Genomic DNA, 18,832 nt, shown 5'->3' on the forward strand with positions numbered 1-18,832 from the left:
TTATATTCATGTATATAAAGAATAATGATACTAATGTACTCTGACTGCTAAATTTATACATTATTAGAAGTAAAAAGTGTCCTATCTTCGAGACTGAGGACTTACGTGAAAATCTTATGTAAAGAATATTAGAAACATAGGGAATAAGTGTCTTGAGGATGACATCTTTATAGTTATAATTTCTACTTCAGCAAATCTTGAAAAGCACTCTGATATGTCATCTATTGCCTAATAATGCCAATCATATGGAAACTGGATCTAAATGCAAATTCATAACATGTAGCAACAGTTTACTTCATATACCTATGCTAACTCTCACCTTGAAAGTACTCCACTCATTAAATTATTCATATATATATATATATATATATATATATATATATATATATGGAGAGAGAGAGAGAGAGAGAGGAGAAAGAGAGAGAGACATAGGACCTAGCTTTGTCACCCAGTCTGGAGTGCAGTGGCATGATATCATGATCTCGGCTCACTGAAACTTTCGCCTCCCAGGTTCAAGAGATTCTCCTGCCTCAGCCTCCTCAGTAGCTGAGACTACAGGCAAGTGCCACCACGCCTAGCTAATTTTTTAAAATTTTTAGTAGAGATGGGTTTCACCATGTTGGCCAGGCTAGTCTTGAACTCCTGCCCTCAAGTGATCTGCCCTCCTCAGCTCTGGGATTACTGGCATGAGCCACTGCACTTGGCCTATTCTTATATTTTGAGTGTCTTTTGTTTTTTGAGTAGTCACACAGGATTATAAAATGGTACATACCCTCTTATTCTAAATGTATTCAGTCAAATACAAAAGTTTTGGTTTAAATTAATTCTGTATTTTCTTAATTTTAAGAGTGGAGAGATATAAAAACAATAAAATCAACTTCTGAAATAAAAAGAATAGATATGGTTATAGTTCTTTTTCCCAAATGTTTTCAACTTACAAAAGCAATTAAAAAGCAGTATCTCAAGATACTGCTTTGTTCCCTAATAGACTAGACAATGTCAATAGCTAAAAGTTTGCTAAAAATCCAGAAGTTGACACATTAGACTGAACTTAAATTTATTATTTCTGTTACTAGCTTACTTTATATTTATTATAGGAGGAATTACTTCTCTTTACAACCATATAATATGACAAATAATATATTACATTTTGATTTAATGGCAACTTTATGCATATTTATCTAAAAGATAGCATTATTTTTGTGTGTGAATAAAACTATGTTCCAGTAAAACTTCCAACACAGGTGAGACTCTGTATTTATGTTATGTTCTTTCTATATCTCTGGATTGTATGGATTTACATACTTGTATACTAGCACATATGTACATATGTTTAAGTACAATACACATTTCTGAGTACAGTATATACATTTGAACTGTACAGACTGTGCATATGCATACCCATATTGCATAAAGCTATGTAGATAGACTCTGACAGCATAGGATAATTTTAAATGTAAGCAATGTTGAATAGCTCTTAAGTACTAATATATTTGTGTGTATGATATTGTAATTTCACTAATGCACACAAAAGAACTACCAATTTATTTTTTAGATATATAATGATTTTTCTGATAGAATTATTGTTTATTCCGAAACCTAATATCAACCATTATTGTTCCAGTTGTAGAAAACAAAAACCGCTAAGTGAATGGATAGAAATTATTTTAAGATATTATAAAGAACCATCTCAGAATTTTACTCTTTTACTTCAAAATCATGTGCCAAGATAACCAAGTATGGTATCTGAACGCCTGTTCTCCTAAAGCTCATAAAACTGCTCTCCGATTCCCCTAGTGCTGACACAAAATCTTCAGTTTGCTACTCTATTTCATCCCTGAAACATCTAGTCCATTATTCTTGTATCCATATTTCATATCTTCCTTTCAAAGGGGATAACTGTAAGTTAACGGTGAATTTGTTGACTCAAACCTTATACGGAATCACAGATCCACCTTAAGATTTCCTAAGAATATACCTAACATATTAAATATTTGCTTTAGCTAAGCTGCTTAACAACAACAGAAAAAACAAGCAAAGAAAATCTCCAAAACAAAACAAAACAAAACAAAACCAACAAACAACAACAAAAAAAACCCTATTGGCCCAAACTTGTAAAACGTATTTTCTTGGTTAATTATTTTAATAACGAATATGAGGAAGGAAGGTATTGCAGCGAGTCTGCTTTAATTGACATAGGAGAGAGTTCTATGTAAACTACTGATAATGAAAATGTTCTGAGGGTTTATATGTGGAGGGCTTTGTGTTAAGCACCGTGAATACTTCATGTCGTTTAAACCTCACACTAGACTCTATAAAGCTTAAAGAGATCATGACAGTTGGCCAAGATTACACAATGACAAAGTAAGAGATAGAACTGGAACTTGATCACAGGAAGTCACTTCTAAAGACTCAGCATCTGAGCACGGTCTCTAACGTGCTGATTTCAAGCTATCAGCATGTGAATTTATTCCTATCAAGTTAAATGAAATCAAGTAACTTATTTAACTTGAGTCCCAGATACATCCAAATAAAAATAAATGGCCTCATTTGTAACATTACATTCTCAGTACTAAGTAAGCTGTCTATAATGCTACAGTCCCATTAGGGCAGAAGACTTCATTTAATATCTACGTGACATTTCATTCTTTTCTATTTGTATTTTCTAGAAGAATTAACTGAAATTTATCCCAGGATGAGGTATCTTTGCTGAGGTGAGATATGCAAATCATCTGTGTTGTTTGACAGTCACAGGCAGATTAATCATATCACTAACAAAAGTCAGTTGTTAAAACTTGAAGCACATTTTTTTTAAAAAAGAGAAGTTCTCCCAGTCTCCCAGGCCTGGTGGGTGCATAGAAATGGCATTTTATCATTTACTGACCAGGTATTTGCAAATACAATCCTGTCACCTAAAAACAGGCAAATAAAACAGCAGTAACACAATTATTATTTTTTTATTATTTATAGTCAGTTTTGCTTCTGAATAGGTATGTTAACACAAAATCATGAGCTCTTTTAACTTTTTTTGTTTACCTTATTAGACATTGAGTTACTGTTTTTTAAAGGAAAGAGAATTATAATTCAGAAATAACTTTCTGTTTTGTTAATAACGTTAGAAAGGACATAAAACAAATAATTCCAGAGTAATTTATGGAAAAATAAAAATAATACTTCAATTATTAGTATTCTCCCTAAAACTGTAGTTAGAAATTATAAAAGTAGGGAAGGGTCAATCAATAGTATTGATTGAAAATGTACTGTTACATGTATCAGATTCATAAATCCATAACAAAGGGAGAGACATCATTACTATTTGAGATAAATTGATATATTTAAATATTTGCCCACATAATTTCACTAACAATTCAAAAAACTTCACAAGACTTTTACATTTCCATTGTTTGTTTTACTGATTATGATAGCTCATAAAGCAGTATGTGTAACTTTCAAGAATAATTTAGTGATGAAATATTACCAAGCAAGAGCAGATGATTTGGATTACCTATTGTATTAGTTTCTATCACTGTATAGCAAATCTTTATAACATGTAATTTTATAAAATGTACTACCACGTGATATCAGCTGGGTCCCAGGCATAGAGTCCGTCAGAGTCCAGGGAAGATGCTGGCCAGACTACATTGTCAGCAGAAGGATTGGCTGGGAAGAATCTGCTTCCAAAGTCATTCAGCTTTGGCAGAAGTTATTTCCTTGTGGCTGCGTGAGTGGTTCTTTTGCTCTTTGTAATTGCAGGTCCACATTCGTTCTAGAGGCTGCCTGCAGCCCTCAGAGGCCACTCATAGTCCCTTGCTCGGAGGAATTTTCCAACATGGCTGCTTACTTCCTCAAGCCTGTAAGGAAATCTGGTCCCAGTTGGCCAAGTCCTTTATAATGTAACCTCATCAATGGAGTGATGTCTCATCACCTTTCCAATGTTGCATTGGTTAGAAATCTAAGTTCCTGCCCACATTCAAGGGAAAGGTGTTATACAAAGATGTGACCGCTAAGAAGTTAAGATTATGTGGGTCACCTCTGTGTCTATTTGCCACAACTATATATTTGAATATAGTTTCAAAGACTGAAAAAGCATAAAAAATTGTGGGAATTGCCTGATAATTGAGGATGCTTATCCACCATGCCTGTAAGACTTACATTAAACAAGTCTAGCTTACTGAGAAAATTTTTTTAAATGGGTTATATGACTTCACTTATTGAGAAAAACTATCTGACTTGTCTTTGAGGGGGAAAGTAATAAAAAATACAGATATTATATACTCTTCCTCCAAAACAATTTCTGGAATATTATCTAACAGAAAAGCCCAGCAGATCTGATTCAAACCTGATGTGAACACAGACTGCTTTGAAATGAGTAAATTTTAAACCTGATTTTTCAGATGAGGAAACTGAAATACTGGGGTTAAGTCCCTTTTCCAGAGTCACACAGCTAGGGAATTTTGAAGCAGGAATTCAAATCCAGGCGGCTGGCTTCAGACCTCATGCTCTTAAACCCGACACTAAACTTGACATCCATCTTACACGCACACGTTACTCTCTCTACCAGGAAAATGACACGTTTAAAAAACCTAGCTCAGATATTACTTCCGACTCACCAGAAAATTTCCTGGATACACTAAGCAATGGAGTTAATCACACCATCCTGTAAGTACTACCCACAGCACTCAGGCTGTATCACACTGTAGTGCAATAGGTGGGTTCACACCGCTTGTCTCTCCTAGCAGATAGTTAATTCATTGGAGCATGACTGTGCTGTGTGTCCCATTATCCTTAGTGAATGATGTGGTGCCTTGTGCATAGAAAGAAATTAATCTCGATGCCTTTCAAGTTGTATCCCAAGCAGTCAAGCCATGTTGATTGAAAAGTACTTCTCAGTTTGAGAGATTACCATCACAGTATTTGAAACAGGCTTGTATTCTTGGGGCTCCGTATTGAGGACATTTTCTTCGTAGGATTCTAAGGTCTAACGACTTGGCCTGATCCTAACCTAATCCTTTAGAAAGCTAGAGAATGAAACTAAATATGTTTTTCTCTTTTCCAGTGGAGTAAGCAGGGTTTTATTGTGTTTCTTGAATCATTGTCACACTAGTAATCTCTTCAAAAGTGAATTTGCTATGGAAAATAATGGGTTAGAGGCCTCTGTGGAGGAACACAATAGTGGAATATTTTGAAATAATTGTAAAGCAAAACAGATAATTGTGTTTTCAAGCTCTTTGAAATATATATGTAAGAGGCTATGTGCCTGAGGTTGAACAAAAAGATAAATAGTTATAGTCATTACCCAATAATGTACCCATTATAAATAGCATTGTGTGTACATGTCCTTTATTATAAAATCAGAACTGGATGAAAAAGATCATAATCACATTAATAATTTGATTTGCTTCATTCATCTTTTGAGTTATATTTTCATAAAATTAGAAACTGTGTTATTTCCTTCTGGAAAGTAGAATCGTGCATGTGAGGAGAATGTTTTCGTGTTAATCAATGCTGACAAGAATATTATACTTAAAGAAATAAAAGAAACAGAAGGTAGGCAGCTTGGGGGTTGGATGAGAGACAAACGAAGAAGACCAGATTGAAATTATTAGTTGCCAGCAATATATCTATTGACTTTTTTATGTTTTCAGAAGTACCTCTATTAGCTTCCCAAAATACAGCTGTTTACAGTGATTGATAAGTTCCCGTGCTTTTAAGCTTATTCACATCCATTAGTTCTGCCTTTTTCCCCTGTTAAAAATCTGAGGCTGTCAGATTGAAGTAGCATGATCAGCTAATGTTCCTGCCAGATTCAAAGCATGTCCCCAGGGGTGGCAAAAGTATTCTAAATCTCAAAGAAATGGCTTTTTAAATGTTGCTTGTTGACACGGGTCACTCCATTTGCTGTATCAGAAATGTTGAAATAAATATCAGATAATTATAGAAACAGGATTTTGATGATCAATTTTCTGAAACATTTTATGTTTAGCCTAAACAAAAGAAGGTATTTGGAATTCAGTATTTTATGTAAGACATTTATCTAAAAATAGTATATAGTATATTTTCAAAATTGGTCAAATAATTTCTAGCTTTCTCTTCAGGTTTACTAATGATTATTTTATTCCCTCTAGCATTTGATTATTTTCTTGAAAGCTAGTTTTTTTTTTTTTTTTTTTTTTTTCTTTCTCCTGTAATAGTTTTGGAGTTTCTGACTTAACACATTTAGGCACATTTTGTAGGAACAAAGGCAAAAGGTATTAAGGAGAGGAAATGATTTCTAAAATGTAAATTCCAAAGACAGTGAACATTAAAAGTGTTTGCCAGTCCTGTCTCTTACAGAGCACAGAACTCATATGCTTTTGTAACAATACAGGATAAATCACATAATTTCCTGCTCCATCATCAGAATATTGTTATATAAATTAGATCATTTTTTTTTTAAAAAAAAGAGCATGGCCCTAGTGCAGAACAACAGCAAAAGCTGGGGGAGGGAGAGGGAGTGCACGGTGAGGAATGTATGAGGAGCAGAAGTCAGTCCCTTTACTGATTTGGTTCATGTGTGAAATAATTGACAAATAAAGGCATATATGTGAGACTCCCGGTAGTTTTAAAACCAGCTGACAAAATTGTGTTATTCCCCACTATCTGCTGGCTTTCATGGAATCTCTGCTCTCTCTCCTTTTCCTCCATTCTCCTCTTACCCTAATTCCTGACTACTGTAATCCAACACTCTGAGGTTTTAGGGTTTGGATGATTAAGGTTACCCATGGAATTATTTAGATATGTAGACCTGTAATGGAGCGGGGAGAGAATGAAGAAATAGAAGCTGTATAGAAATAGTCAATACTGAGGCCAGGTGTGGCTCACGCCTGTAATCTCCCAGCACTATGGGAGGCCTAGGAGGGCCGATCACTGGAGGTCAGGAGTTTGAGACCAGCTTGGCCAGCATTGTGAAATCTTGTCTTTACTAAAAATACAAAAATTATCCAGGCTTGCTTGTGGGTGCCTATAATCTTAGCTACTCAGGAGGCTGAGAACCTGGGAGGCAGAGGTTGCGGTGAGCCAAGATCGTGCCATTGTATTTCAGCCAGGCAACAAGAGTGAAACTCCATCTCAAAAAAGAAAATAGTCAATATTAAGATCTGGAAACTTAGAGCATTCATGAATACTGCATCCAAAGAATATTTTGTACTTCATCTTATTCATTACACAAATCAAGCAAATCAGCACACTCTATTGTGCACATATGCCACTATATAGGTCAATGGGGTGAGAGAGCTGCTGAGAAATAGACATGCAATTTTGTTGTCAGATACTCTGGAGAGGTTTCTCTGGGAAAGTGGCATCTGAAGAATATACAGATGTTAACCAAGTGAAACAGGTGAGTTTGGCGAAAAAGGAGAGGGAACAGCATGCAGGACAACTAAGGAGCACGGGAGACTAGAATACTTTGATGAAGTCAGAAAACACTCTGAGAGCATATAAAAGAGGAGTGGAGAGCAGATTATTGAGGTCCATTTAGACCATGTTTTAGACACTGGACAGCCTCCTTAAAATAATAAGGAGCCTCTAAAAGTTTGAAGAAGGTAGTTGACATGCTCAGATTTGCTTTTTTACAAGATCACTCTGACTTCTGCCTGGAGCAGCATATAAAGGGGCTGAGCACAATACCAGGTGGCACATAGGAGCTTAAATGGCTCTTGTTGGAATAAGGTGATGGGGATGGGAGTGCCTTTGTTCCCTAGGCTACCACAACAGAGTACAGTGAACTGAATGGCTTACAATAACAGAAATCTATTCTCTCACATTTTGAGATGGAGGTTGCAGTAGGTCATGCTCTCTCTAAAGACTTTAGGAAAAAATCGGTTCAATGTCCTTCTCTTAGCTTCCAGTGTTGCTGGCAGTCCTTGAAACTCCTTGCTTGTTGGACAAATCACTCTCATCATGGTGCTCTTCCTATATGTCTTCACCTTACCTTCTCCCTGTATGTCTGCTTCAGTGCCTCTTCTCCTCTTCCCACAAAGACCCCAGTCACAGTGGAATAGAGCCCACCCTGATGACCTCATCTTAACTGATTACATCTGCAAATATCCTATTTCTAAGTAAGGTCGTATTCATAGGTATTGTGGATTAGGACTGCAATATATCTTTCTTGGGGATATAGTTTAACCCCAAACAGGGGATTATTAAAAGGAAGTGAGATGATGGGTAGTGGAAAGGAACAATGTAAAGGTTTTAAAATATATTTTTTGTGGTAGACTCAACAGGACTTGATTAAGTGAGTGTTTAGGGTTGGAGCAGAGTCGTGGTTGACTTCCAGGTTTCTTCAAGATGATGATGCCGTTTATTGAGACACAAAATCCAACAGATCAAGTAAGTGGTGGGTTGAGCACGGGTTCATTTTTTGACATGCCAAGTTTGATCTGTCTGTGAAATTTTTATGTGGAGCTGTAGATTTGGTGGTTAAAAAATGCCTTTGGAATTCAAATGAGAGATTTGAGTTGGAGAGATAAGTGTGGGAGTCATTTCTATTTGAATTATAATCAAAGCTATGCAAGTAGATAACTTTCCTCAGCCAGATAATGTTTAGTCAGAACAGAAGAAATCCTGACATCAACATTAAACATTTTAAAGGACAGTGTGGACTGTTTCAGACTCATGTGAACCAAAGGGACCAGGCTAACCCTGCCATAAGAGAAAAGAAACAAACAAGAAACACAGAACATTTGAAACAGTGGTTTTTAAAACAAAAACATCAGCAACCAAGGAGACATAAATGAGCAAATACGTTGATCCCAACAATTGCCCCAGATTACCAAAATTCAGATACAAGATTGTCTGCTCTCAATATTTCTTAGATATTGCAGTTTTCATTCATAGTAGTAAGGCAGGAATAAATAAAAGGCATCCAGATTGGATAGGAAGAAATAAACTGTTTTTATCTGTAGACAGTATCATGAACTATGCAAATAACTATGAAACACACAAAAAACTATTAGAACTAATACATGATTTTAGGGAGGTTTCAGAATTCAAATTTAATATATAACATTAAAATTGCTTTATACAAGAATAAAGAACAATATGAAATTGAATTTTTAAAAATGGTACTTATAAGAGAAAAAATAATACAAAATACTTCCAGATAAATCTGACAAAATATTTGAGAGTTCCATACAGTTAAAAATAGAAAAACACTAAGAAAAAATTAATGATTACCTAAATAAATGCAGAAAGATGCATTTTTAATGAGTCAGAAGACAGTATTCTTACGATGTCAGTTGTCCGCAAATCCATCTATATTTTCCATGTAATCTCAGCAAGCCACTCTGTAGAAGTTGACAAGTTGAATTTTAAAATCCTGTGGAAATGCAAAGGAATTATTATAGCTGTAACACTTTTCTAAAAGAACAAAACTGGGAATAAGTATAATTTTAAGACCAGTATTAGCATTGAGATAAACAAATAAATCAATAGGATGAAATAGAAAGTAAAAAAAAAAAATAGACCTATACATATATGGATAACTGGTTTTGGCCAAAAGGCAAAAGAAACTTTTTGGGAGAATAGTAATATCATATTTTCAACAAATGATGTTGAAACAATTGGTTGTTTATTGCAAAACAGTTCATCTTTGATCTATATTTAAAATTTAACTCAAGTTGGATTATAGACCTTACATTTTAAACTATAAAACTCATGGAAGAAAACATATGAGACCCTTCATGAGTTAGCATTTAGAAAGATGTCTTAGATGCAACAGAAAAGAAACATGATCCATGCAAGAATAAATTGGATAAATTGGACTTTAAAATTAAGCAGTCATAACAACAAAAAATAACAAACAAACGAAAAAGAACATCTGCTCTTTAAAGGTCATTGTTAAGAGAATTAAAAGACAATTCTCCATGGCCTACAAGAAAATATTTACAAGTGATGTATCTAATGTAAGATTTGTATCCAAAAAGTATAAAGAAACCTCAATACTCAATAAGAAAAAATAAATAAATAAGCAAAAGCTTTAGCTGACCACAGGAAAAAATACTGGTAGAGAACATGCATATGAAAAGATGCTCAATTATCATTTGTCATTAGGAAAATTCAAATGAAAGCATAATAAGAGAGCACTGCACACTTTTTAAAATGTCTAAAATATGCTGACCATATCAAGTGTTGGTGAAAATATGGAGAAACTGGAACACTCATATCCTGTTGGTAGAAATGCAGAATGGTTCAATTACTTTGAAAAGCAATGAAACAGATTCCTTAAATACAGGGTAATCTATGCAACTGCTATTTGATCTATTCAAATGATCTAGGTATTTACCCATGGAAATAAGAACATATGTTCATTATAAGACCTCTACGCAAATTATCACATCTTTACTTACAGCAGCTGAAACCGGGAAACAACTTTAATGCCCATCAACAGAGGAATGGATAAAGATATTGTGATGCAATGAAATGTGACTCAACAAAGACGAGCCTAAAAATAATCATACTGAGTGAAAGAATACAAGCAAAATAGAGCAAACACTGTGCCATTCTGTTTATACCTTACCCCAGTAAATGCAGACTAATACAGAATGAAAGAAATTACTTATTTGAGAACTGGGTAGAGGAAAGAGGAGAGAAAGGGGTAGATAAGGAAAAAGAGGAGGAGAGATTAAAAGGAGCATAAGAAAACTTCAGAGAATGATAGGTTTGTGGTAAACATTACTGTGGTAATGTTTTTAGGATATATTCACATGTAAAAACTTATCCAGTTACACATTTTAAATACGTACAGTTTAGTATGCCAATTATACCTCTGTAAAGTTGATAAAAGTAAGTTTCTATCTCCAAGTTCACAATTTCATATTGAACTCTCAAAGACTTACACAAAGATCAAAGCTGAGGAGCTGGCAAAAGAGACTGGGAAAAAGAGCAAAGTGATAGGGAACAAGGAATGAGAGCTCCCACAGAAGCTAAGAATAGGAACCACACAATCCTTCCTTACGCTGTTTAGAAGTTAAAAATGAGAGTTAAAAAATATCATTTGATTCAAAAATAACAAAATGGACTAATGAAAAAGAATTCGTTAAACAAATCACAAGACAAAGGAAAATTGGTTGATTGAGAAATAATGAAATAGAAGTTGCAAGTAATATGATCTGGCTGTGTCCCTACCCAAATCTTACCTCAAATTGTAGCTTCCACAATTCCCACCTGTCATGGGAGGAACCCAGTGGGAGGCAATTGAGTCATGGGGGCTGGTCTCAGGATAGTAAATAGTCTCACGAGATCCGATGATTTTATAAAGGGGAATTTTCCTGCTGCACAAGCTCTTTCTCTTGTCCACTGCCATATAAAAAGTCCCTTTGCTCTTTCTTTATCTTCTGCCATGATTAAAAGATCTTCCCAGCTATCAGGAAATATGAGTCAATTAAGCATCTTTCCTTTATCAATTACCCAGTCTCTTTCTTTATCTTCTGCCATGATTAAAAGATCTTCCCAGCTATCAGGAAATATGAGTCAATTAAGCATCTTTCCTTTATCAATTACCCAGTCTCAGATATGCCTTTATTAGCAGTGTGAGAAAAGACTAATACACCAGTTATTAAAAGTATTGAGGGTTTGTCTTCTACAGGAAGAGAGGGAGGGGGAAGATTGTTAGCTGAAGGGTAAAGGATTCTTGTTATCAAGATGTTAGAGTCTAGAATACATTTAAATACTGATGAGAAGGATACAATGGAGACAGAAATTTTGAATCAATAGTTTGTTTCCACTACCACAGAAAGGGATGAGATCCAGAGGTTTTGTAGAGAGAGGAGTTTTCCTCATGGGAGAGATAAGAGTAGATGGGGCTGAATGCTGGATCCTAAGGGTGGGATATTAAGGGAGTCTGCTTTTTTATGGCTTTTATTTTTGCTTTGATCTTGAAGGAAAGGATGTCTGCTGAGATTTAAGGGTTTGGACAGGAGGAGTAGAGTTTTAATGAATAAAAACATATATGAAATAGCCACTTCAGAGAGTGGGACAGACAGTATGCGTTATGGTTTAGACCAGGGTTCCTGGAGTTCTGGGGGTTTGAATTCAAATCCTAGCTCCTCCACTCACCTATAGTACTGTGAACAAGGAATGGAACCAAGCTAAGACCCCAAAGCTTCTTTGAAGTGGGATGATAATGGTATGTTCACCATAGACTTGGGGGTAATAAATGAAAAATACTTTATTTCAACTATTTTCACAGGTCCTGACATGGGTTTTGAATAAATTGTGCCCATGATTATTGCTATGATAAAGCAAAATGAAAAAACACAATGGCTCCATTAATATGCACAATTTACATCCTGTAAAGAAAGGTTTCGAGGTAACTCAGTACTAAGAAGAAGAGCAGTGTTAACATGCAGAGATCTTGTTCAAAGAGGAAGCTGGTTTAAATTATGCTGTGATAATTTTAGACATCAACTGGACTGGATTAAGGAAATACCTAGAGAACCGGTAAAGCACAATGTTTGTCGTTTCTGTGAGGATGTTTCCAGGAGACTTTGGCATCTGCATCAGCGGACTGAGAGGAAGATCCCTCCTCACCATGGGCAGGTGCCATCTCATCAGCTGATGGCCCAGATGGAGCAACAAGATAGAGGAAAGAATGTGTGTGTCTCTCATTCTTAGGGCTGGAACTTACTCTTCGTTCCTTGCTCTTGGACAACAGAACTCTACTTTTTGGACTGTAGGACTTAGTATCAGCACCTTGCTTCCCACAGCCCAGTACCAAGATCTTCCTTGGATCTCGGTCTGAGATTTACACCATTGGCTTCCAGGGTCACACTACCTCATGCCAGGATCTCCATCTGGCAGATGGCTTGTCCAGAAGCTTTTCAGGCTCTGTAATCACATGAGCCAATTCTTATAACAAATGCTCTCTTTATCTCTCTCTCTCTCTCTCTCTCTCTCTCTCTCTCTCTCTCTCTCTCTCTCTCCATCCATTCATCATTTGTATCTATCCTATTGGTTCTATCTCTCTGGAGAACCGTAATGCAGATGCCAGCAAACCAATAAATGTCAACCATTAAAATTCCTTATCTTCCTTAATGACTCTTAGGAACCACAATCACATGTAAAACTACATGTAATTCTCAAGCCAGAAAAGGTAAACTGTTATATCTGCTAGCTCACATAGCTGATTTCACTACCATGATCTGCCATTATTCAAATACTGATTTAAAAAATAGCCTCCAAAAGACTAAAATCATTTATTTTTATTTAGAAGAAAAAGAAATTTTAATGACAGGCAATTTTAATCTTACTATTTCAATTTATAAGATGTGACTTGCTGATAATTTTTATGTACTGAAATGATAAATACGATGTGTTATAAAATATTTTGTCATAATGACCTATTATTCTGACCTACTTTATTTTCAGGGGTACTTACAGGAGTTTATAAAGGTTTCTGCTAAAGAAGACATCAGAGAGAAAGAGGACGAGGTAAACTCTTTCTATGAGTTTCTTAAAATTCATGAAAGTAGTCTGTACTGATTTAAATGGTATCCCCTCAAAAGTCATGTCATTTCCAGAACCCCAGAATGTGCCTTTATTTGGAAACAGGGTCACTGCAGATGTACTTAGCTAAGATAAGGTAATACTAGAGTAGAGTAGGCCCTACATCTGATATTGCTGATGTCTTTTTAGGAAGAGGAGCAGAGCCACAGGGAATGGTGGACATGTGAAGACAGAGGCAGAGACTGAGTGACATGCCTGCAAGCCAAGGAAGGTGGTGCCTTGCCGGCCACCACCAGGAGGTCAGAAAGAAGCATTGTGCAGATTCTTCCCCTAGTGGGAACCAGACTGCTGGTGTGTTAATTTCAGACTTCCACCCTCCAGAACTGTGAGAAAATAAATTGCCTGAAACTAGTTTAAGCCACTCAGTTTACAAGAGTGTATTATGTCAGCCCTAAAAAGCTAATACAGGTCCTAAAGAATTTCAATAAAGGTGTCAGGAATTATAGATTACAGACAACACTGATAGGACCTTGTAGCATTCTTATACTTCTGTAACGTTTGTTGCTCTTTTGGTCTTTCCTATTTTGTTTTTACTGTGATTAGCAAAAAAAAAAAAAAAAAAAAAAAAAAAAAAAAAAAAAAAAAAAAAAACACTGGGGAGAATAATACCAACAGAAACAAAGCTATGTGCTTGTTCTGGGAAGCAACTTTGAAAGGAAAGATGGGGGCAGTGTTTGTTCTAAAAGATGAGAAGAAATTTACAGCGATGATAGACTCTCCATGGTCCTATGTAGCACTGAATTCTGAGAACTTTGAACCAAACCTAAGTATATGTTAGTGCCCAGTAAGTAGTTGTTGAATGAATGGATGAGTAGCCAAATAAATGAATTGATGAGATAATCAGTCTGTGAGACAAGATGCAACACAGATGAGTAGACAACAGTGGTTTAGTTTGACTAAAAATTGAAGATCACCCATTTTTTGAGCAAACAAATATGTAAGCGTCTGCTATTTGCCAGGCGTGGTTGTTGGCATAATGGAATAGCAAAGTCCTATTGTCAAGGAGCATAGACTCTTGGAGTTTAACAGCAGGGGCACAGGAAAAACCAGGGTTTCTGCCATTTTTTACAATTATTTTTAATTGGAATATAGATAGAGTGAAGTTGCTCAGAAATAAAGCAAGATAAATTAATTGGTTTAAAATATCTTTCACACTACCTTTTATGGAAGGTCTAGAGAAGGGTCTAGTCTCTAAATGTAGGCAACTTGAGACTCCCTTTTCCTGTATTCCTTTAATCCCTGTGCCCCAAGAGATGCAATCAGTCTGTTAGTGAACAGAAAACAATCAGTCTATTATTGAACAGAAAACAATGTCCTTTCTCTTTTGGATTTTATATGAGCCCCTAAGAAAAGCTGCTATGGTCCTAGTTTGTAAAAGTTTCAGTGCGTGAGTGTGCATCTACTCTGTTTAGTTGGAAAATTAGCCCAGGTTTCAGCACTCCTCAATACCAATTGATTATTGAACATGTACTAAGCGAAGCTTCTGAACAGACCAGTACACCACACAATTGCAGAAATTCTCTAATTAAAGAAACACACTGTGATCTTCCTGGTGAATCTGAAGAAAGGTTTTTTTTTTTGGATAAATGCATCTGTACAAGATACATTTGTGTAAAACACAATCTCTTTACATTGAAGTGCAGCTGTATTGTTAGATGTTGTTCCAAGAAAGCTCAGCTTAAAATTTCGTATGGGTTGCTTTGACTTAAAATAATTACCTCACTGGATGGTCAGAAACGACCAAGAAACCAAATGTATTTCATGGTACTAACTGTCATTCCAGACTGTTAACTAATACTGCACAGTAGAGAGCTTTGGAAAAATATTTTAAATGATAGATTCTATTTTGGTTTGAGGCAAAGTCTTAAACATAACAAGTTAAATAAATTTTTAATGAAATTTTACAAGCAAAAGAATTAATGTTCAAGATACAGAATCGTGCATTTTAGAAATGACTCTCATGATATTCTGTTATTTGTTAAACTATGTGACTATTTTTAGGAATTAAAATTGCCCTGGTAGATACCTGATAGATACCTATCTCACAAATCATCTTTTTCTATCATACATAAATTTTGTAAATGTTATAGTTTATGGGGTTTTAAAATTTTGTTTGTGTGTGTGTTTGTTTGATTGTTTGTTTTAGACAGGAAAGTGGGACTGTCTCTGTCACCCAGGCTGGATTGCAGTGGTGTGATCTCGGCTTACTGCACTCTCCCTTATGGGTTCAAGGGATCCTCTCTCCTCAGCTTTCCAAGTAGCTCGGGCTACAGGTCTGCACCAACATGCCTGGCTAACTTTTTAATTCTTTGTAGAGATGGGGTCTATATTTCTCTGGTTGGTCTTGAACTCCTGGTCTCAAGCAATCTCCCACTTTGGCTTTCCAAACTGTGGGATTACAAGCATGAGCCAGTATGCCTAGTGAGTTTATAATTTTTACATTCAGTTCATTTTTATGTGACTGGCACTTGCGTAGAATTATTTTTATAACCAATATATTTTAGATATGTAACCCAGAAGTAAATCACTACTGAATCTGTGCTGGAGAAAGTATAATTTTGAGAGAGTAAAAAATCTATTTGATAGACCGCACCAAAAGTAGGGTCTCACAGGCTTGAAGAGCCTCATTGAGTTTGGGAATAACAGGGACGAAGACTGTCCTTCCAGATCCCAGGTCTGGTAGCAGTGTGGTTTTAAGTTCTGTATGTCGGAGGTCTCAGCTTCTAACATAAAGGTTTGCTTTATACAAAAAGAACCTAATTGGAAAGATGTAAGATACCAGGTTAGAGGGAGAATTGGAGGAAGCAGACAGGAGACAGAAAGAGAAGGGTGATGTTATTCTTCCGCTAACTTGTGGGTACTAACAAATTTCATCAGAATGTTGCTAAGGATTCCTCAGAACAATGGACAAAGATAACTGTAAGAAGTAGAGGGCTATTAAAACGCTCATGGGTGCTGACAGGAACCAGGGGTGGGCGGTGGGTTGAGAACATGGGGGTGGGCGGTGGGTTGAGAACATGGAAAGCTCTGCAGCGGGTGAGGGAGCTGTGCTTGACACCAATCAAGGGAAGTCTGGAGAAACTGAGGCAGGTACTGGAATGCTGCTGAGACTCAAACATTTTGAGGGCTGCCAGGTAATCTAACTCAATAATATGTCCTGAGTAAAAGGGAATTAGGAATAATTGAAACTGTGGCTGGCCAAAAATTTCATACCCTATTTATAGCCATTCATCAGATTTAGACTGAGTTAAAGGAAGGATTCTTTTTATTATTTTTTAAAATACACACTTCATTTTTTACACCCACATCATAAATCATCCAGAAGGAGAATTAGGCCTGTGGACCTCCCTTTTGTAGGACCTCATATGTAATTTTTGTAAGACTCTTGTTTTTTGGTACAAGTGAATGTTTTATAAAGAAAACACTTTTTTTTTATTTTCTATAAACATACCTCTGTGTGAAAATTGTTAAAAGACCTAATTATTGTATCTTTACATAACTCTAAATTTAGTCTATAAAAATTCAAAACATAGACATTTGGAAAGGACTTTCTCCTCTCAGTACTGAAGTTGGGAGGGAGAAGAAAACAAAGTGAGAAATTCCAGTGCCTGGATATTCCCAGGCTAATTTCTAGACAAGTGAGTTTTGATAAGTTCACGTTTCAGATAAGAATTTCTTTTTTCTTCTCTTGTTGGTTTTTCCAAATGGTGAGAAAAAATGCCTCTGAAAGAGCCAGAAAAATATATGTGAATGTAGAGAATTATTGGCATAAGATTTTAGTAAATTAGTATGAGAAAGAGACTCTCCAATAAATATTATTTAGAGTTAATTTAATAGTCCTCTTCCCTATCATAACCCATTTTAAAATGTGGGTGCATATATGTGTCCATTTATAAAAATTTAGTGTGGAGTGCTTAGGTTTTCTTTATGTAAAACATACAAAATCAATGCAAATAATTGAAGCCATTACACAGACATTTTCCTCCTAAATTCTGTAAATAGATATTCCAATAAAGGCACTACCAACATCTTACTTTCCGTCTTAAATATAATTGAGAGTATTTACATACTAAACTTTTTAAATGAAAAATAATTGGATTTCCAATTGTCTTAAAGATTCATAATTTAATATTCTTCACCCTAAATCACCCAGATTATTTCTAAACTAATTTTTTTACTTTGCCTTCACGAAGTCTGTATTGCCTTCAATACAGACTTTGATTAATACCATTTAGTAATTGATCAATCCGAGATATGTTTACCTTCCCACATTACGGTATGCCAGGGAATAAAAACATACTTTGGTGCCCAGTTTCTGTGGCCAAGCCCCTCTTCTTTTCTAAGTTTGCTTAGGGGATCTCAAAGGACCTACCTCCTCTGACAAGGGGACCATTTTAGCACCAACACTACAAAAGCTTCTGTGTTCATAGGGAAATATCCTCCCCTGAATTAAATTTAACCGCTTTAGTACTCCCATTTAGCCACCTGATAAATCCACTCGAGCTATCTTTTGGGGAGAGAGAGGTACATGGGAACAATAACACTTCCTTTTTGAACAGTTTAATAAAGCTTTGTGAGATTTCAAGATGAAAGATAATGTGTAATGCTGATCGCGCCCTCCAAAGCTGTGCATTCATGGATCCAATTACGTTTTTTTTTGTCATGGTAAAAGCCACAGTGGATATATTAAATGAGAGTGTGGCTTAAGAACGAAGACCCAGGAGTCTGGAGATCTGGTTTCTAAGGTTGACTTAACTTCTGCTTTCTTATCTCACTCTAAGTATGCAGCTTAACGTCTTTACCTCAGTGTCTCCTTCCATAAAGTGCCCAGGAAATAGCCGAGAAATTCTTTTAAAATGACAGTGCAAATTGCCATTTAGAATCACCTTGGAATGCCTAGAAAAAAAATGAGGTGAGGGTTCTAAAAGGGAAATACAATCTTCTGCTTAATTTCAGATTTATCATAAAGTTCATCTTTTACTTTTTAAAAGTCATGAGATTTCCAGAAGAGGAGTGACATTTTCAAAGCCGTAAGGACACTTGTGAAAAACACTCCTTCAACTATTCTTTATTTCTCACCAAAATTTTGACTCTGGCTTTTCTCCAACTTCCTCTCTTTCCCAATTCCCAATTCCAACTTGAAAAGAGTAATTACAGTGTTAACTTTTTCCGTGCTGGACTTACTCATTTCATATAATTTGTAAATGTATGCATGTCAGATTTTGTTTCAGATATACATGATTTCTGTCTTTAGTCAGTCAATCCCCAAACCCTTAAATGGATTCATTTA

At 35.7% G+C, this 18,832-nt stretch overlaps 1 protein-coding gene across 1 annotated transcript; it reads right to left on the reverse strand.

The window, feature by feature from the left end:
* Positions 1–3,683: 3,683 nt before the first annotated feature.
* On the reverse strand, positions 3,684–18,418 carry DAOA (D-amino acid oxidase activator). Its single transcript, XM_074387342.1, is given in 3 exon segments — positions 3,684–3,796; positions 3,799–3,851; positions 18,345–18,418. Coding segments are annotated over 3 exon segments (240 nt in total).
* Between the last annotated feature and the right edge of the window lie 414 nt (positions 18,419–18,832).

This window comes from Saimiri boliviensis, chromosome 16, assembly GCF_048565385.1.
Source record: "Saimiri boliviensis isolate mSaiBol1 chromosome 16, mSaiBol1.pri, whole genome shotgun sequence".
Lineage (NCBI taxonomy): Eukaryota > Metazoa > Chordata > Mammalia > Primates > Cebidae > Saimiri > Saimiri boliviensis.